This window comes from Danio rerio, chromosome 16 (assembly GCF_052040795.2).
Source record: "Danio rerio strain M-AB ecotype USA chromosome 16, GRCz13ab, whole genome shotgun sequence".
Classification (NCBI taxonomy): domain Eukaryota; kingdom Metazoa; phylum Chordata; class Actinopteri; order Cypriniformes; family Danionidae; genus Danio; species Danio rerio.
The window spans coordinates 56,038,126-56,057,606 of NC_141036.1; the positions used below are offsets into that span (position 1 = coordinate 56,038,126).

A 19,481-nucleotide genomic window follows, 5' to 3' on the forward strand; every position below is an offset into this window, starting at 1 on the left:
GTTTCCCCCACAAGTCCAAACACATGCACCATAGGTGAACTGCATAAGCTAAATTTGCCGTAGTGTATGTGAATGAATGAGAGTGTATGGGTGTTTTCCAGTGATGGGTTGCAGCTGGAAAGGCATCCGCTGCGTAAAACATATGCAAATGCATAAGTTTGCGATTCATTCCTCTGTGGTGACCCCTGATTAATAAAGGGACTAAGCTGAAAAGAAAATTAATGAATGAATGGATTTGATGTGCGTCAACCACTATTTCCTGAAAAGGCAGAATGGAGGAGGCTTAATCTTTAGATGGTCATTAACTGTTTCTCACTATTGAAGTGTTAAGTTTTTACACTTACAAAATCTGACATGAAAATAGCAAATGTGCCATGGTGCGACACAACTGACTCTTGAAGTGAACGGGAGATGAAACTCTGATTGGTTTTGAAGGTAGAAATCCAACTCCTTGGGTTAAACTGTATACCATCCCTACAGTTTAATGCAGGTTATGCCAAAAGAGAATAAAGATAAACCTTTTTAGACCATGCGCCTTGTGAACAGATGTTTTTCCCGACCTTAAAATAGCAAAAGTGGACTCAGACAGAATCTTGGTGCAATTGCACCATGAGCTTTAGACTCTGTGCTTAGATCGTTAAAATAGAGCACTAGGTGGACGTCTGACCTAAATGAAGTGGAATGAAATGTTGGAGCTGTTTATGAATGAGATTAACCTGTTCTTTAATGATGGTCATTTCAGACACAATCTTCTCAACACTGCTGTCTCTGGATCGCTTATCTTTGCCAAAGGCCGGATTGTGAAAGTTGACCTCTTTAAGTGCCAGAATGTTCTGTCCGTTCTGCTTACGAACCTATGAGTGGGCGCAAAAAACAACCGTGAATGGCTTGATTTAAATATTAACCAACAATAACCAGCACAGGTCATCTTGACCTTAAAGACGCTGCCAAAAGCTCCGCTGCCTAGATGCTCCAAAACCGCATAACCATTGACCACTCTTATAGGAGGACGGTTCTGGTTTACTGTCTCGATGCTTTCCCTAAGAATATCCAACTCTTCTGGCTGCAGATAAACACAGTCATAATGTAAACATGCAAGAGAGAAAATATTCCAGTGTATTTTATGAGTGTAATAACTTCAGGATCTTACAGATAAAAGCATGATTTTCTGCTGCAGCGGTTCATATGCAGTAATGTCTCGAACGTAGTGACCGACATCGATAAACATCTCAAACAAATCTGGAGAAAACAGCCTAGAAAAAAACAAACCATTTAGAACAAATAAATGTTCAAAAATGGTTTCATAAAAGTAACGATATCGATGAATAAAAAAATAAAAAAAACAACAACTATATCATGCAGAAAAAAAGTAAAAAAAAGAAATCTTAAAAAAGAAATAAAATTCATATATTATCTTTAAATAAAATTAAAGAAACAAAAAAGTAAAAATATTTCAATTAAATATAGAAATAATATATAAAAATAGTTTCTAAAAAATAAATGTACAAATAAAACAAACCACATATTTCATGCAGATATTATTTGTAGAAATAATAAATGACTAAATGTAAATGTAAATTAAATTAATATTACAAAATATAATAATAAAAAATGAACAAGCAAACCATTTGCATAATTAAAAAATTTGAATAATAAATAAAATGTCATTTATTTCTATATAAGTACAAAAAAATTAATGAAATACCTTTTAAAGTGATGTCTGTTGCGTTCCATACTAAAGAGGAATCGCAGTGCTCTGAAAGCATAACACTTTAAAAAATAAGGAGCAACATTAATATCTTTTACACATAATGACAGGAAATAAACTGATAATTAAGATATTACAGTTAATTAATTCCATGAAAAACTATCATCTACCATTGCAATCCATACTGTACATTATAAAAAAATACTTTATATAAACACAAATATTTTAGCATCAGTATTCCTTCTTTCATAATAATTCCAACCCAGGCTCATTCTGAAAACGTACCACTATATACATTTCTGGAGAGCGCCATATATGGCCAAGGAGGTAGGTTTTTTCTTTTGCAGTTTTTGCTTTCACAAATCCACCAGAAGCCGCTGTGTACAGTTTTTCAGATCTCAGATTTCTGTTGTGCCATTCGCGCCTGCTGTTCTTAGGCAAATCCACCAGAGGCCGCTGTCAATTGACTGACTGACTGACCGACTGATCAAACTCCGTCATCGCGGTCAGCTCTTTTCTGCATCTCAAGTCCGCCAACGTATGCTGCAAGCTACTGGACAAACTGGTAACACCGGGAAAGCCATCTGTACGAAGGCAAGCGGTCAGCTGTTAGCACGAAAAGAAACGCCATCATACCGCCCCGTAGTGTTAGTTTTAAAGACGAAACTTTAAAGGTTCCTCTGGCTACATAATTCGCAATCTCCAGAAATGTATATAGGGTTAAGTTTTCAGAATGAGCCTATGTTGCACCAATAGTTAGAAATAAATACATTTCATAAATAAGTATAACTCAAATTATTCATGCCATACCTGTAGAGATTTTGCTTGAGGTTCTTTACCATTCTGTGGCAAAATCAATTTGGCAATAATATACACACCGTTCTCCTAAAACAGAATTAAAGCCCAAGGACTATGAAAATATAAGATGAATAAATGTCTTTAATTAAAAAAAAAACTGAGGGAAGCATCTGATGGAATACCTGCACCACATTATGCGCTGTCGTATCATCCAATACAAGCTCAGTTATCGCTGCACAGCATGCTGGGAACAGGAAAAGGAGTTGCTTTTATTAATTTTGACTTTATTATATTACGCTATTCTAGTAAAACAAAACTGAATGGATCCTTATGTAGAAAAAAGTAACGTATTTCGAATATATCTGTGTCACATTTGTTTATCTCACAAAAATGCTTAAGTTATATTTTATCCCACAAATACTTGAGATGTTCTACAAGTAATAAGAATTTCTAAGCTTAAAGGGTCACAAAACACCCAAACACATGTTTTGAGCTGTTGACAGTTGTATATATGACCCACGCTGCTAAAAACACTATTGGGACACGTATATTTCACTAAAAAGTGAAAATTGGTTGTTTTTCCGTTTTTCAAGCAAATTCTTACTTTTGGTTTGAAACTATTTTTTAAAGCTGCTTCACAGCCATGAGATCTTAGCGTGTATTCCAGCATGTAGACTAGACATTGGACTCACGTGTGGATGACAGTGCATGCGACGCTCGACAACAATACGTGTCAAAGGAACATTGTTTACCTGAGAGCTTTTCTTATCTGGAAATGGTGCGATCTGGATTTGCTGCTCGTCTCCTCTTAATAGAGACGCGGCTCCAGTTGGTGTTGATTGTCCTATCTCTACAGATTTGGTAAGTAAGCGACCAGTGGTCTTTGTTTGTTTATTCAGATGGCAAAGTTTGTTCGTATCGAACATGCTTACACTTGGTGTAATAGTTCGTATCAAACTAAATATTACACCAAGTGTAAACATGTTAGCACCAAAATCAAACTTACCATCGTGTAGAATTTTCACCGCATTTTGTGACAGGAATAATACACACGGCTTTCTGACAGTATCTGCCGAGTGCATCTAAGTTTCCGGGAAATGCGGAGGTTTTTCTGTCTGCCTGCCAGCCGGCAGGCAGAAATATATGTGTGTGTGTGTGTGTGTGTGTGAATACCCTTTTTTAACTTTACATCTGCACTAAGGCCTGTGGCAACTTCCTCCTATGTGCAAGTCTTTGTTATACACATTATATAGATACTAAAGAACTGTATGCTTCTCGAGACTGCCATTCAAGCTGCACTCGGTCAGAAGACAATCGCCTGTAGTATCATTTCATTTTGTTTTTGATTACCAGGATGATGTAGGCCTGCCTAGTTATAATAATATTTCTACAATATAGTTATAATGATATTTAAACATGATCAAACTAGTGTGCAACTTAAGCAAAACTAATACTAATTGTGTTAAATTTGGTTTTGTAGTTCGGGTCCAAATAAATATTTAATTTTAATCAATTTTAATTTTAATATTTTATTTTAATCGTTTAAGTTCATTTGATTGAATATATAAAAATCTGTGGATCTTATTGATGCATTTATAGGGTAAAATCTCTACTTTTTAATTGTCTTTTTAAATACTTTTTTTGTCATTCAATGTGTTTTGGTCCATATCAATGCACTGTCACTTTAATTGAGTGTGAGCAACGCGGCCAAAATAGACCCATTGCCCAAACTACTTCTCGTGCTGACATGCTGCTTCTGCATGCAGTATGAAAGCTCTAATCTGTTAACATGGACGGCGAAAAACACGCGCTGCTCACGCTCTGCTCACACTTGCAGTGTAAAACAGGCTTTAGGTTCATAATTCCTACATTTTCTGAGTCTCCTCACCTGACTGCAGACTGATGGTGTTCTCCGCTGTTTCATGAGCGCACACCACCGCTGACACCTGCTGACTGTGGATTCTGCCTGCTGCATTGGCGCTGGAAATTGAATCAATGGTGGAGCGATCGGACACATACACTCGTTCTCTGGAAAAAAAGCAGTTTGCCAAAATTTAAAGTACAATTTAAAGGACCTAAAATGCTCTTTAAACATTAAAATATTATTAAAATGTTAATCAAAATGATGCAATATAATATTTATATGTGTGTAGGAAAAAATAGATTGTAGCAAATAGTTTTTTTAAAACCTCTGCGGTCGCACTGCACTTTTTGCCCCATAGACTTCCACTGCCCCTAGAACTGCCCCTAAACCCCTATTATGCAGCAAAAGATGCTAAAAGTGAAAAAGAACATGTAATATCAAAATTAGCACGACCCACCCATGTAAGATGCGCAGTAGTTGCTGCACGCCGCCCCAGGCCCGGACCTCAGCGCTGGTGTCGGGATCCTGACAGAGCTGAACGAGAACCCAAACAGTGCTCCACAGCAGCTTGATGTGCTCTGAGTGCAGGAGACTGAGCAGAACCGGCACACCATCACACTGACGCAGCTGATCCCGCACACACTGCACCGAGCAAAGCAACCTCAGCAGCTCCGCGCTCAGCCTAAGCATAAATGAGGACAATTCACATCAAAATGAATTGACATTCAAAGGTATCAGTGCACCATACAAAACTACAATGTTATCTTAAGCTGTTCGATTAACATAACACCTTAAATTAATATTTTCTATAGGTTGCTATACAAGAAAATGTTTGTTTGTGTCCACGTTGTTTGTATATACTGTACATATTAAGATGTAATGTATTTACAAAGACTGGAAATAATTTAACAAAATAACTAAAGATCATGGTGAAAAAAGAAGTACACCTAAATTAATATACTAAGGACAAAAATATTACATTAAATAGAACCATAAAAAATGTACAAATTAGTTGACATTTTCATACATTCATTTTCTTTTCGGCTTAGTTCCTTAATTAATCTGGGGTCGCCACAATGGAATGAACCGCCAACTTATCCAGCAAATTTTACGCAGCGGATCGCCTTCCACACCCATCCATAGACACATGCAAACTCCACATTGAAATGTCAACTGACCCAGCCAGGGCTCGAACGCTACCCACTGTGCCACCAGTGCTACCCTTTAGTTGACAGTAGTTTGCAATAATTTTTTTTTTTTGCAAAACTTTACCTAATCTTTACCTGAAGATGTTCGGTGATCAAACTCTTATTTTAATGATATAAAATTGTTTAAAAACTGCTTTATTTTAATGCACTGAAATATGTTGTCTATATACACTGAGAAATAGATTAAACTAAAGCATTCATTTTATAAGGAGGTGTCCTTATAAAATCGATATTTAATGATAGTTATCGATATTTAAAAGAAACATAATGCTATTACTGCTATTATTTATTGTACTGTTCAATAAAAATACTATTTAAAAAAAAAATAAATCCCACACAACCACAAACTTCTGAATGTTGTGATTAACAGTGGAGTTGTCTCCGCAGGCGATCACTTCCTGTTGTTTGTGCCAATTGCTAGTGGGGTTTCCTATATGGGAGACTACCGCTGAGCGAACTCCAACTCCCAGAAACCCCTGCGCTCATCAGCGCTGGTAACAGCGGACAATAATCCGTACGCTCGCACACAGACACAGCCGCTGCTCATCTACACTGATTACAAGGATTATAAATACACCTCACTTTCATTCATTGAAGTGTTGAGTCTTGTTTATCCTGCGAACATTCCAAAGCAGTTCTCCTGGTTTGTTTTCCTGTGTTTTTTTACCCTTGCATTGTAAAATTGTTCATCCTTGTCTGCTGCCTGTCTTTTGGTCATCTGCCTGTGTTTCTGACTACAACTCTGGATTGCCTGTATACATTAGCGGTGGGCAAAGTGAGGCTTCATGAAACCCAGAAACAGGCAAAGCAAATGTATCGAAGCTTTGAAACGTTTCGAAACCCCACTCTACAGTGACACCTAGTGGTCATTTTAATGTATTGCACTGAAACAGCTTCAGCAAAGAACAGTAAACTTACGATTACCATGCTGGGATAGTGGGTTCAAATCCAGGCTGATACAGCTGTTTTGAAATGCTGAAATTACCAGTTGGTAATGCTTTGTTCTTGTATTATTTTGCTTCAACATTGGTCTGACATCCGAATAAACACGTTGTGAATAAATTTGTCTTGTTTTGGTCATAAAACAAGATCAGACACAGTTGTGGCCAGAAGTTAACAAGAATTATTTATATTATTCATTAAATTTCCCATTTATTGTGTTTTTATTAACGTCCACCTGAACCCAACCATCACAGAACTGTAAAAACATTAATTATTGTTTTAGTGTTACAAAAATGATGCTAAACTGATGGCGTATCAGCAACTGTACCCTATTAAGACTACACCATAAAACAGAAACATGATTAAAGTACATAAACTATAATTTTGGAGTATTTGTACAAGTCGGGATTCGAACTCAAAAGTCATTTGAAGCACAGAACCAGCATGCACACGCACAGTCCACTAGGCCATATGAGATGGGAATTTCGCTTGAACGCTTCTAAACTGATCGATGCTTTGAATCGCTTAAGTCACATGACCACGTGTTTCGAAACACTTTAGTCATGTGATTTGGGTGTTTCAGATCATGCTTCGGTGCAGTGTTTCGAAAAACTTGCGCTTCGGGTTCTCAACACTGTCAAAACGTGAGTTTCACATCAGCCATCCCTAGTATACATCTGTTTGCCCCTGTGTTGACCATTGCTTTACGGACCTTCCTATTAAATATGCATTTAGATTCGCAAGTGCTCTGTGTCTCCTTTGTTACACTGAACAGTAATATAATACGTTTTTTTTTTCTTGTTATTGTCAACTTACAACATCTAAATTTTGTACTTATTTTCTCGAAACAAAAACTGATGACAGCTAAAATATCTGGAAAAATTAAGCATCACAAGCTTAATGCGTTTCTAATAACATTGTTATTATCTCAAAAAAAGACATTATCTTCGTGAGAGTTGTGATCACGAGAAACTATATAACACATTTTATAAACAACATTCGCAACTGATCAAATAAAAAAAATGTCCATGCAATTACAAAAAGCTTATTGTGTTCCAATTGTAAAAGATATCAAACATATAGCTGCATACCTTTTCGATAACATGTCATAATCTTGCAAAACATCTAGAAGATGCTCCACAACTGAAAGCTCGCCGATCTTCTCTTTGCATTCTTGACTAAATGAGAATTTCAGATTAACACTATCATGCTTATGTAACTGCTGTATTTATATATTTTTACTTGTGCCATTATCATACCTTTCAGCAAGTGTGGTTAGAGCCAGAAGAGCTCCTAATACAACACTGCAGTCCCGGGTTGAGAGCAGCTTCACGAGCGTCTGTAAGAAAATGGCTTAATCTGCAAAAATCCCATTTTTTATCTATACTTTCTGTCTTCATTTTTATTGATTAACTCAATTTTAGGATATCATTTCAAATAAAGTTAATGAAAATACACTACCTGGCAAAATTCTTTAGTCTTTAGGAACAGCAAATAATAACTTGATTTCTAGTTGATCATTTGGTATCAGAAGTGGCTTATATGAAAGGAAAAGGCCTCTAGATTATGCTTATTTTACGAGAAAATTCCCTCTGCAGTCACTTCCTGTTTGGCTGTATTTCAGCAAGAGCCCAGGCCCTGCTTCCAGGTCAGCGGCATTACCAAGCATTGTTCCAAGAGACTTTCAGGACTACCTGCCTGTGTATAACCCTGCCTGCCTTGATCCACAGATATATACACTAGATATCGCATAGGGACCCTGAGCATGCGTCAATAGCGCCGCCATATTGGTACAGTGCTCCCAGGACAAGTGTCATTCAACCGCATTAGTCAAGACAGTGTTATTACTTGAAGATGCTGGACTTTAGCGCTGTGTACGGGTGTAGTAATGAGCAAACAAAGAAAGCAAAGCACAAAAGCAGAACATTTCAAAGGTAAGATTTAGTTTTTTTACGTTTTTGAATGTTCTGAACTTTTGTGCTAAACAGGTAGCGTTATTGATGATAATACAGTCACCTACTGCATTCACCATACGGCAAAGGAGCACCAACTCACACTAAATACTCAGCTTATGCTAGTTTTGTTGAATAAAATCAGCAAACAATGCAAAAGAAATATGACAACGAGGTGCTGCGGTGCCAGAAACTTGTATTATTGTCATCTAAATGAGCGAGCCGTTCTTAACGAGGATTCATTCACAAATGAACCGCTCCCTCCATCAGTATGAGAAGTGAAAGCAGGCGAGGACGTGTGTTTCAGGACATGATTAGATCAAATTCAACAGGGAGGGTAGATGGTGCATTTCCATACACACAAACACAAGCCTTTTGTCAGGAATGCCTGTGCGATCACTGATCCATCAATGTAGAAAAGTGATGTAAAATTATAAGTTTCGTAATTTAAAAAAAAAATTGCATACTGACCACAGGGAAAACTCCAGATCATAGATATATGTGTATATGTGTACATCTCTGGCTGTGGATGGCCACAGTCCTCCACTGCAGCTTGGTCCCGCAGTCATTTCAAAGGAGCGCTACCCTGTACTAAAATGGCAGCTCTATTAACGCATTCCTTCCAATAGACAACAACAGGGTAGGCGACATCTTATGTATATATCTATAGCCTTGATCAAGTATGCTGTCTGTCTTTGCCCTCTTGCTCTGTTTTGGACTGCTTATTGTTGCTTTGACCTTTTGCCTGCCTTCTCACCACGTCTTCTGGATTTGCCCCTGTGTATTTTGCTCTGTTTTGGACTGATTGTTGTTATACTGAACCTCTACCTGCGCTCTCACTAGGTTGTCTGGATTTGCCCGTGTTTGTTATTGGACTCTTGTTATTGGACTCTCTGTTATTGCCTGTTTATTCGTTATGTCTCTGCCTAACCCCTTTAATAAACTTCTGCACATGGAATCTAACACAGCCTCAGACCCCTCGAAACAGCATGCCTTGATTTTTTTAATTCTTTAATTATGAATCTTAGGCGCATGCGGGTTCCAGTAGGTCTTCTGCAGTATTTGTGATAATTGGGATGCAGTTCAACAGATGATTCATCAGAGAAATCAAACTTCTGTCACTTCTCCAAAGGATCAACTAGAATTCACGTTATTATTTGTTGCTCTTACAACTGGGATTAACGACAAGACTTTTGTCAGGTAGTGTATAATCTTCGTTTTCCAACACATACCTTATGTGCTTCACAATTAATAATCCACTGTCTTTGCTCCTCAACAGTAGACAACTTCTGAAAGATATCTGGAGAGCAAATGATGTGGGGAACAAGCAGAGCACCACATTATTCTTCATTGTGCACATTCCTATGCTGTACATGCTATATAACATATTGCTTTTCTCACATGTCATTGCTACCAGCTGCTCGATTTCCAGCGTCTGTTCTCCGCATTCGAGATACACAGATGCAACCGACTCCATGTGCTGAAAAACATTCGATAAAGCACAGTGAATTTCCACATGTGACTGTCCATCTACAGTATTTGAAGACCGTGAAATCCTTTACCTTCACGAGTTGACTGGCTCCTTGGAGCTCAAAGAAGGCTTTCTGTTGGAGGAACAGCAATGTAAGTGATGCTTTGCATTAAGATCCAATTAGCTCTTATTCGTCAACAATAAATAACAGTTTTCACATTGTTTATTAATCTTTGGCAAAATAATGCTAACATCTTTGTTTATTAAGATACATATTCCATAAAATTGACGCATTCATTGTTTGTTCATGTCAGCTTAGATTGATAAAATAATAATAATAATAATGATAATAATAATAATAATAATAATAATAATAAAATTAATTAATAAATAAAAATAAAAATGTTAATAAATATATAATTGTAAATATTATTTGAAAATTACAATCCTCTAATAGGTATATTATTATTATTATTATTATTATTATTATTATTATTATACAATTAGATTTATCTATTACTATTTAATTAATTTATCTTTTTATCTCTAATAGGTATAATAATAATAATAATAATAATAATAATAATAATAATAATAATAATAATAATAATAATAATTATTATTATTATTAATATTATTAATAGGTTTATTGTTATTGTTGTTGTTATTATTATTATTATTATTATACTATTAGTAATGTATTTATCTATTATTAATTAATTTATTTGTTTATTTATTTATCTCTAATAGGTAATAATAATAATAATAATAATAATAATAATAATAATAATATCATTATTATTTGTATTATAATAATTATTTTTCCTATTGGAGATTTTAATAATTTTTAAATATTTTTCAAGTGATGTTAACATTTTAAAAGTATTTCCTTGACCTATGACTTGCTTAATTAACCAAACTATTAATCTATAACCTAATCAATGTACAATTATATGTATAATATTGTATCTACAACATTTTGCATATTTTATATACAAAACATTTACAATGTTTGTACTTTCATGCAATCCCTTGGTCTGTCTTTGTTATAGAGTATTGCAATGACAAGAAAACCCATTTATTTATTGTTTTCATTTACTTAAAAACTAAATAATTTACACTTGATTTGTTCCAACATTTTGCAATGATTCTCAGATATTAATCATCAACTCTGGATCTGACCTGGTGAAGAGGATCCCTGATCAGCAATCTCAGGCAGTTCAGAACTCTTAAAACATTATCTGAAGAGGAATTTTCCAGCCAGTCGCTGAAAATAAATAAGATTAGTTTAGAGTTCCCCTTCGGGGGGAACTTCAGCACTATAAGTGGATTTGATTTGTAAAATCCACGCATTGGGGAGGATTCGGATCAGAAGCCGCTTGTCTGGAGAGTATTGAACGGGCCAATGAATGAAATTAATTGGCAGCGTAAGCTTGCGCAGGTGTGCGACATCTGCAATTATCTCAGCATATAAGCACACCTGAAGCCAGCAGACGCCATCCTTTTCGCTTCAGATCCTTTCTGAGTGAGTCGATGAGGGTTCCTCTTGCTGATCAGCACTTCAGAGCGAACGAGTGTGTCTCCCGGTCCAGAGTGGGTCTTCGCGGTGGCAGACGGTCGAGCTGGGTTACTCCCTTGCCTGCGGTTCTTTGGGTCCGGTCCTCCAGAGCGGTGCGTATAGTTGCAACTTTCCTAAAAGAGCAACACAGTCGTGCAGCACGTCCTTTTCAGGATGGCGCTCCGACTGTGCGTTTCTGGATGCGGGGGTTTCCTGGCTCCGGATGATGGACACGATCACTGCATTGCATGTTTGGGGGTCCAGCATGTTAATGCGGTGCTCGCGGGCGGTTCATGTCGTCATTGCGATGCCATGACCGTTGCACAGCTAAGATCGCGGCTAACTTTCGCAAGAGAGCGAGCCACCCCAGTTGCCTCCTGTTCTAAAAAAGCAGCGGGCGCTCGGGCAGATCTGAGGGTTTCAGCGGGAGATAATCCGCCGCCCACGGGCTCGCGGACCTCTCGCTCCTCACGGCGCTCCATCCAAGCTTCGGGTGGTGAGAGTGATCCGTCTAACCAGATGGTAGCTCTCACACTCGCTGACACCGGAGATCAGATGTCCTCCGCGGCATCGGAGGGTGGGCTTTCACTGTCCGACGAAGATCCGGACCCGCTCGCCCCCTCCGGGCAGGTGAGCGCTGTCAAATCGGATCCTGAAGCGGACATGTTAGCCGTGCTTTCCCGGGCTGCTTCGGCCGTGGGGTTGGAGATGGTTTATCCCCCAGCTCCGCGGCCGGACCGACTAGATGGGTGCTACGTAGAGGACCAGAAGGCGAAGCCTTCGAAGCCTCTCGTCCCCTTCTTCCCGGAAGTGCACAGTAGGCTCACGCAGTCTTGGAGGGCACCTTTCTCTGCCCGTGCTGCGTGTGCCTCCGCCCTCACCGCCCTTGACGGCGGAGCTGCCAGGGGGTATGAGGCGATCCCGTCAGTGGAGCGCGCTATCGCGGTCAATCTTTGTCCGCGCGGCGCCTCTACGTGGCGGGGTTTGCCCCGCCTCCCGTCCAAAGCCTGTAGGTTGTCTGCCTCCCTCGGAGCCAGAGCTTATAAGGCTGCGGGCCAGGCTGCTTCTGCTTTGCACGCGATGGCCACCTACCAGCGCTACCAAGCGCAGGCGCTGGCCGAGCTGCACGAGGGCGGGTCCAACCCAAGCTTATTACATGAGCTGCGCACCGCGACCGACTATGCTCTTCGGACTACTAAGTCCGCCGCGTGTGCGCTGGGGAGGACGATGTCCACACTTGTGGTTCAGGAACGCCACCTCTGGCTAAACCTGGCCGATATGCGCGACGTTGACAAAGTTCGCTTTCTTGACTCGCCCATATCCCAGGCTGGCCTGTTCGGCGACACCGTCGGTGAATTCACCCAGGAATTCAAGGCGGTGAAAGAGCAGTCGGATGCGATGGGCAATGTCATCTATCGGCGTGGCCGTAAGCCCGCTCCGCCCGCCGAGCCATCCACTTCCGCTGTTCCTCGCCGAGGGCGCCCGCCAACGAGTGCTGCCCCGCCCCCGCCTGCGCCTCCGGCCAAGCGGGCGCGGCGTTCACCTCGAAAGCAGGCAGCCCCTCCTGCCCAGGGCGCCGTTAAGTCCGGTAAACGGACCGCGAAGCGTCCCTGAGACAGGCCATCCGGAGAAGAGGAAACTTGCTCTTTCCCCGCTGGAGGGCGGGGCCCCGATAACAACGGTACTTTTCAGTGCCACCAAAACATCAGTAAAAGAGCACTTTTTCCCTTCCCCGGATGTGACTGCACGAGTTCTGCCAGTCCGGGACGCGCTGCCTTCCGGCTCGCTGACTCTACGTGCTTCGCCAGTGGCTCACGAGCGCTGGGGGGACGGTCTCCCTTCCCTCAGCCCTCCAGCCCCCTCTCCGGAGTCAGGGTGCGGAGCCAGAGCGAATCGCTCTCCTCCAGCTCTTCCGCGGGACCCTCGTGCTTCCCGGATCAGCACACCCACTCCGCGCTGCCCCACCGCTGGTACGTCAGCGATTGTAGCGATGACTCCATTAGCGAGGGCTCTGCCTGCCTGGTTAGCGCGGGCCAGCCCCTCGCGGTGGCTCATACGCACAATCAGACTCGGTTACGCGATTCAGTTCGCGAAACGGCCCCCCAAGTTTACGGGCGTGTATTTCTCCAGGGTCAGCCCCCTGTCCGCCCCTGTCTTGCGAGAGGAGATTGCTGCCCTCCTGGCGAAGGGTGCAATCGAGCCGGTTCCTCCAGCCGAGATGGAGAGTGGGTTTTACAGCCCATACTTCATCGTACCCAAAAAGAGCGGTGGGTCACGGCCAATCCTAGATCTGCGTGTTTTGAACCGCTGTCTGCACAGGCTGCCGTTCAGAATGCTCACGCAGAGGCACATTCTCCAATGCGTTCGTCCTCGGGATTGGTTTGCAGCCATAGACCTGAAGGACGCGTATTTCCATGTCTCCATTCTTCCACGCCACCGCCAATTTCTGCGGTTTGCGTTCGAGGGTCGAGCGTGGCAGTACAAGGTCCTCCCCTTCGGGCTCTCTCTGTCTCCGCGGGTCTTCACCAAACTCGCGGAGGGTGCCCTAGCGCCCCTTCGGCTCGCGGGCATTCGCATACTCAATTATCTCGACGACTGGCTGATTTTAGCCCACTCGCGGGAGCAATTGATTATGCACAGGGACAAGGTGCTTCGGCATCTCCGCCTACTGGGGCTTCAGGTCAACCGAGAAAAGAGCAAACTCGCCCCCGTGCAGAGGATTTCTTTTCTCGGGATGGAGCTGGACTCGATCACCATGGTAGCGCACCTCTCCGAGGAACGCGCTCGCCTGTTGCTGAACTGTCTGAGGGAGCTCGACAGCAAACTAGTGGTCCCACTGAAGTTCTTTCAGAGGCTCCTGGGGCATATGGCATCCGCAGCCGCCGTCACGCCGCTCGGGTTGCTCCATATGAGACCACTTCAGCACTGGCTTCACGATCGGGTCCCCAGACGCGCATGGCACGCGGGCACACACCGGGTCTCGGTTACTGCGCTGTGTCGCCGCGCCCTCAGCCCTTGGAACGACCCCTCGTTCCTACAGGCCGGTGTGCCTCTAGGACAGGCGTCCAGCCATGTTGTTGTTTCAACAGACGCTTCCAACACGGGTTGGGAGGCCGTGTGTCGCGGGCATGCGGCTGCGGGCCTCTGGAAGGGTGCCCAGCTGCATTGGCATATCAATCGCCTAGAGCTGTTGGCAGTGTTCCTCGCTCTCCACCGCTTTTTACCGGTGCTGGAGCGGCAACACGTGCTGGTCAGGACGGACAGTACGGCGGCGGCGGCGTATATCAACCGCATGGGGGGTATGCGCTCTCGCCGCATGTTTCAGCTCGCCCGCCGTCTGCTCCTCTGGAGTCACCCGCGGCTGAAATCGCTGCGCGCCATTCACGTCCCAGGCACGCTCAATCGTGCAGCCGATGCGCTCTCACGACAGCTGTTACGCCCTGGAGAATGGAGACTCCACCCCGAGTCTGTTCAGCTGATATGGGCGCGATTCGGGGAGGCCCAGATCGATCTGTTTGCTTCCCCCGAGAACGCTCACAGCCAGTTGTTTTTTTCCCTGACCGAGGGCTCTCTCGGCACGGATGCACTGGCCCACAGCTGGCCTCGGGGCATGCGCAAGTATGCGTTTCCCCCAGTGAGCCTGCTCGCGCAGTTTCTGTGCAAGGTCAGGGAGGACGAGGAACAGGTTCTGCTAGTTGCGCCCCTTTGGCCCAACCGGACCTGGATATCAGAGCTCTCACTCCTCGCGACGGCCCTCCCCTGGCGGATCCCTTTGAGAGAGGACCTACTCTCTCAGGGACAGGGCACCATCTGGCACCCTCGCCCCGATCTTTGGAACCTCCACGTGTGGTCCCTAGACGCGAGGAAGACTTAGGTAACCTACCGACTGCGGTGGTTAATACCATCACTCAGGCTAGAGCCCCCTCCACGAGGCGCGCCTACGCCCTGAAGTGGAGTCTATTCACTGAATGGTGCGTCTCTCGCAGAGAAGACCCCCGAAATTGCCAGATTAGTGTTGTGCTATCTTTCCTTCAAGAGAAGTTGGACAGCAGGCTGTCGCCCTCCACTCTCAAGGTTTACGTGGGAAAGCATACCGTGGGAAAGCATAACCTGGTCATCCAGTTCCTTAGGGGTGCTAGGCGAATTAATCCATCTCGCCCCCCTCTCATGCCCTCTTGGGATCTCGCCCTCGTTCTCACGAGTCTGCGATCCGATCCCTTTGAGCCACTCGAATCAGTATCTCTAAGATTTCTGTCCCTGAAGACAGCTCTGCTGGTTGCGTTGGCCTCCATCAAGAGGGTCGGGGACCTGGAGGCATTTTCGGTCAGTGACTCGTGCCTGGAATTCGGGCCGGATTACTCTCACGTCATCCTGAGACCCCGCCCCGGTTATGTGCCCAAGGTTCCTACCACCCCCTTTAGAGATCAGGTAGTGAACCTGCAAGCGCTGCCCCCGGAGGAGGCAGACCCAGCCCTTTCTTTACTTTGTCCAGTTCGCGCTCTGCGCATTTATGTGGACCGTACTCAGAATTTTAGATCATCTGAGCAGCTCTTTGTCTGTTATGGCGGTCGGCAGCAGGGAAGTGCCGTATTGAAACAAAGATTATCCCACTGGATTGTGGATGCCATTTCACTCGCTTATTCGAGTCGAGGTCAGCCGTGTCCCCCGGGAGTTCGTGCACACTCCACTCGGAGCGTTGCATCCTCTTGGGCGCGTGCACGCGGCGCCTCTCTAACAGACATCTGTAGAGCTGCGGGCTGGGCGACACCCAACACATTTGCAAGGTTTTACAATCTGCGAGTGGAGCCAGTTTCCTCAAGGGTATTAGGTAACCCTTTGGTGATTGAGGAGACAACTCGGTAGGGTGTTGAAACACGCTTGCTGCGCCATTCTCCCTAACACGGAGGTACGTGCGCCTTTTTTATCTGTCAGTAAAGTTCCCCGTCAGGTGAGCCCTGCAGATTCCTCCGTGGCCCCCAGCACTGACTCAGCGGAGGAGTCACTTGCTGGCCCACTACGTTGTAGGTCTGCCCGCTGGTCAGCCCGCGTTTTGGGTATAGGTGCCTGCTATGCGTGATCCCCACTAGGCGATCCCATATGCTTATTCCGCCACGGTTAAGTCCCCCCCCTGGGCGGACTCGTGTCTTCCCTCTCCGCTAACCACTCTTTGCTATGCGTACTCCCCCTTTTTAGGGCTAGTCCATATGTAAATTCTGCCATCTATCCCCCCCTTGGGTAACGGATGGCCTCCGCAGCGTCCTCCCTATCGGGATTGCACGCTTCCCAACGTACTGTCGTATTTCCTAGAATTATCTAGATGCTCACGACTTCCCAAAAAATATATCTATATCCGTAAAACTTCTGTTGAAGTAGGATAAATTAGGGCCAGGGACACGTTGGAGGACCGCGCCCCCCATTATGTGGGTGCGTCACGCTTGCTTGACTATCTCCTCATCGGGGGTGTTGGTAAGGTGCAGTCATTATGGCGCTTTCAATGGGCTCCCAATGCGTGGATTTTACAAATCAAATCCACTTATAGTGCTGAAGTTCCCCCCGAAGGGGAACGTTCGAGGTTACTAAAGTAACCCTTCGTTCCCCGAGGAGGGGAACGGAAGCACTATACTCCGTCGCCATAATGACTGTCCCTTAGCTGTTTGAAAGTCTCTTCAGCTTAAAAGGATGGCGTCTGCTGGCTTCAGGTGTGCTTATATGCTGAGATAATTGCAGATGTCGCACACCTGCGCAAGCTTACGCTGCCATTTAATTTCATTCATTGGCCCGTTCAATACTCTCCAGACAAGTGGCTTCTGATCCGAATCCTCCCCAATGCGTGGATTTTACAAATCAAATCCACTTATAGTGCTTCCGTTCCCCTCCTCGGGGAACGAAGGGTTACTTTAGTAACCTCGAACGTTATCCATAACCATGTCAGCTGCTAAACATCATTACTAGGCCTGTGCAATATATCGAAATTATCAAAATATCGCATATGTGCATATGGCAATATACAGTACATATTGCAATAGTCTGCAATAAATGATGGATTTAATACCAGAGTATATTTGTGTGCCAATTACATGTCAACACACATCTTTGAAATAAAGCAGAGTGCACATGCTGGTTTGCTTTTCCAAAAATCTGTTAAAGTTTTTATGTGAATGATACAGTATGTGAAGCACTAACTTGACTTGATAAAACTATACAAAGTGGTGGTGATATTTATTTCTATTTGTTTGTTTTTGTTTGTCAAAATATTTGAATTGTTTTGTCCATTTTCAGAATTTGTAGTGATGTTTTCTTTTCCCAAAAATAATGTGAAACTATAATTAATATCTTTTCTTAAAATGATTGTATCATTTATTTATTTTCCTATGACTTAGCCCCTTATTCATCAGGGGTCGCCACAGCGAAATGAACTGGCAATTATTGCATTGCATATAGCAAATATCACATTACTTAGCATTACATTTTTTTTCTTCAATACCACACAGCCCTAATTATTAGCATAACACATATACACATAAATACAGACCTACAACCAAGCCTGTTATTGATCAAGGCAGTGAAGATGTCCAGGAATAATCTGTGATGTGGCTGGTCATTGAAATATCTCTGCTTTCTGTATGTCACGCTGTTATCAAAACAAACACTAGTTAGACAAGGAAATGGAACAAGAGCAAAATGAACAGATAACATGAGCGACTAAGCACCTAAAGTTTTCCAGCTCAGACGCTTCAGTGGCATTTTTCCGGTGCTCAGGAACATTTGTGGAAGTTTGAGACTTGTGTCCTTTTGATTGACTCAGAGATGAAGCCTAAAGTTGGGAAGAGGTGAATACAAATTAAACGTACAAATCCAAAATTAAAATGTACTATTTTAGGGCTGCACAATACAGTATATTGTTTCAGCTTCAAAATGGCAATATGTGCAGTAGTCACATCGCAAAGATATGTTAAGTCTGAATTATAGCTAACCAGGAGCTGCAGAATTCTATTTAATTACTGCAATTTTATGTAATGTTTATGATTTATGCAAAAAAAACTTGTTTCTAGTCCAAATATCTACATTTCAAATGGAAAAAATTATTTCATTCACCCAATGACAGACAATTTTACTTGCTAAGGAAAAACTCTTAATTTTTAGATATTTAGACTAGAAGTGAGATAAAATACGCATTTTTTTGCATTGTGAACATTCAATTTCTGGACCCATATACTGTTAGGCTCCCCAGAAAACCTTCAAATCGAGCTATTCAAAGTATCTTGAGAAATGTATTCATATTGCAGTATTAAATAGCAGAAAAATAAAATATCAGTAGGTAGATTTTTTTTCTAACTATTGGGAATTCAAATATGTACATATACATACATCTGGAAGAGTTAAGGTGTGGAGAAGCCCCAAAGAAGCGTACCACCTAGACCAGGGGTGCTCAATCCTGTTCCTGGAGATCTACCTTCCTGTACAGTTTAGCTCCTACCCTGATCAAACCCACCTGAACCAATTAATTAGGACCTGAAATCCACTTGATAATTACAGACAGGTGTGTTTGATAAGGGTTGTAACTGAAATCTGCAGGAAGGTAGATTTCAGGAACAGGATTGGCCACCCCTGACCTAGACTGTTGCATGCCCAGAGTAAAGCATGGGGGTGGATCAGTGATAGTTTGGGCAGCAATATCAGGACATTACCCAGCCCTAATATTTGTGCTAGATGGGCGCTGTCAAGGACTACCGAACCATTCTAGAGGACCATGTGCACCCAATGGTTCAAACATTGCATCCTGAAGGCAGTGCTGTGTGTCAGGATGATGCTTTTTTTTTCATATATGGCCATATATAAACACATAACATTATAGCTAATATATATGCATCTATGTGTAATTCCTAGAGTTGTAATCCATTTTTGCAATATATGTTGCATTTATGGCAATGCATGTTATATCTGTGAAATCCAAACATGATTTTATGTAATTTGCATACA

General features: G+C 42.8%; 2 protein-coding genes across 2 annotated transcripts in view; both read right to left on the minus strand.

The window, feature by feature from the left end:
• etfb (electron transfer flavoprotein subunit beta) overlaps positions 1 to 19,481 on the minus strand; it is a 458,646-nt gene that overhangs the window by 362,474 nt on the left and 76,691 nt on the right. The gene's annotated exons all lie outside the window — the stretch shown is intronic.
• The window catches only part of nek10 (NIMA-related kinase 10), a 48,057-nt gene that overhangs the window by 23,645 nt on the left and 4,931 nt on the right, over positions 1 to 19,481 (minus strand). Inside the window, exons 4-19 of the mRNA XM_087287999.1 lie at positions 18,212 to 18,315; positions 18,034 to 18,132; positions 11,126 to 11,210; positions 10,035 to 10,076; positions 9,874 to 9,952; positions 9,705 to 9,772; positions 7,780 to 7,859; positions 7,612 to 7,698; positions 4,828 to 5,052; positions 4,395 to 4,534; positions 2,689 to 2,750; positions 2,519 to 2,593; positions 1,706 to 1,770; positions 1,151 to 1,253; positions 935 to 1,063; positions 717 to 854 (exon numbers count right to left, since the gene is read on the minus strand). Of these exons, the coding sequence (XP_087144125.1) occupies positions 717 to 854; positions 935 to 1,063; positions 1,151 to 1,253; positions 1,706 to 1,770; positions 2,519 to 2,593; positions 2,689 to 2,750; positions 4,395 to 4,534; positions 4,828 to 5,052; positions 7,612 to 7,698; positions 7,780 to 7,859; positions 9,705 to 9,772; positions 9,874 to 9,952; positions 10,035 to 10,076; positions 11,126 to 11,210; positions 18,034 to 18,132; positions 18,212 to 18,315 (1,581 nt within the window). The remainder of the gene's footprint in view (positions 1 to 716; positions 855 to 934; positions 1,064 to 1,150; positions 1,254 to 1,705; positions 1,771 to 2,518; positions 2,594 to 2,688; positions 2,751 to 4,394; positions 4,535 to 4,827; positions 5,053 to 7,611; positions 7,699 to 7,779; positions 7,860 to 9,704; positions 9,773 to 9,873; positions 9,953 to 10,034; positions 10,077 to 11,125; positions 11,211 to 18,033; positions 18,133 to 18,211; positions 18,316 to 19,481) is intronic.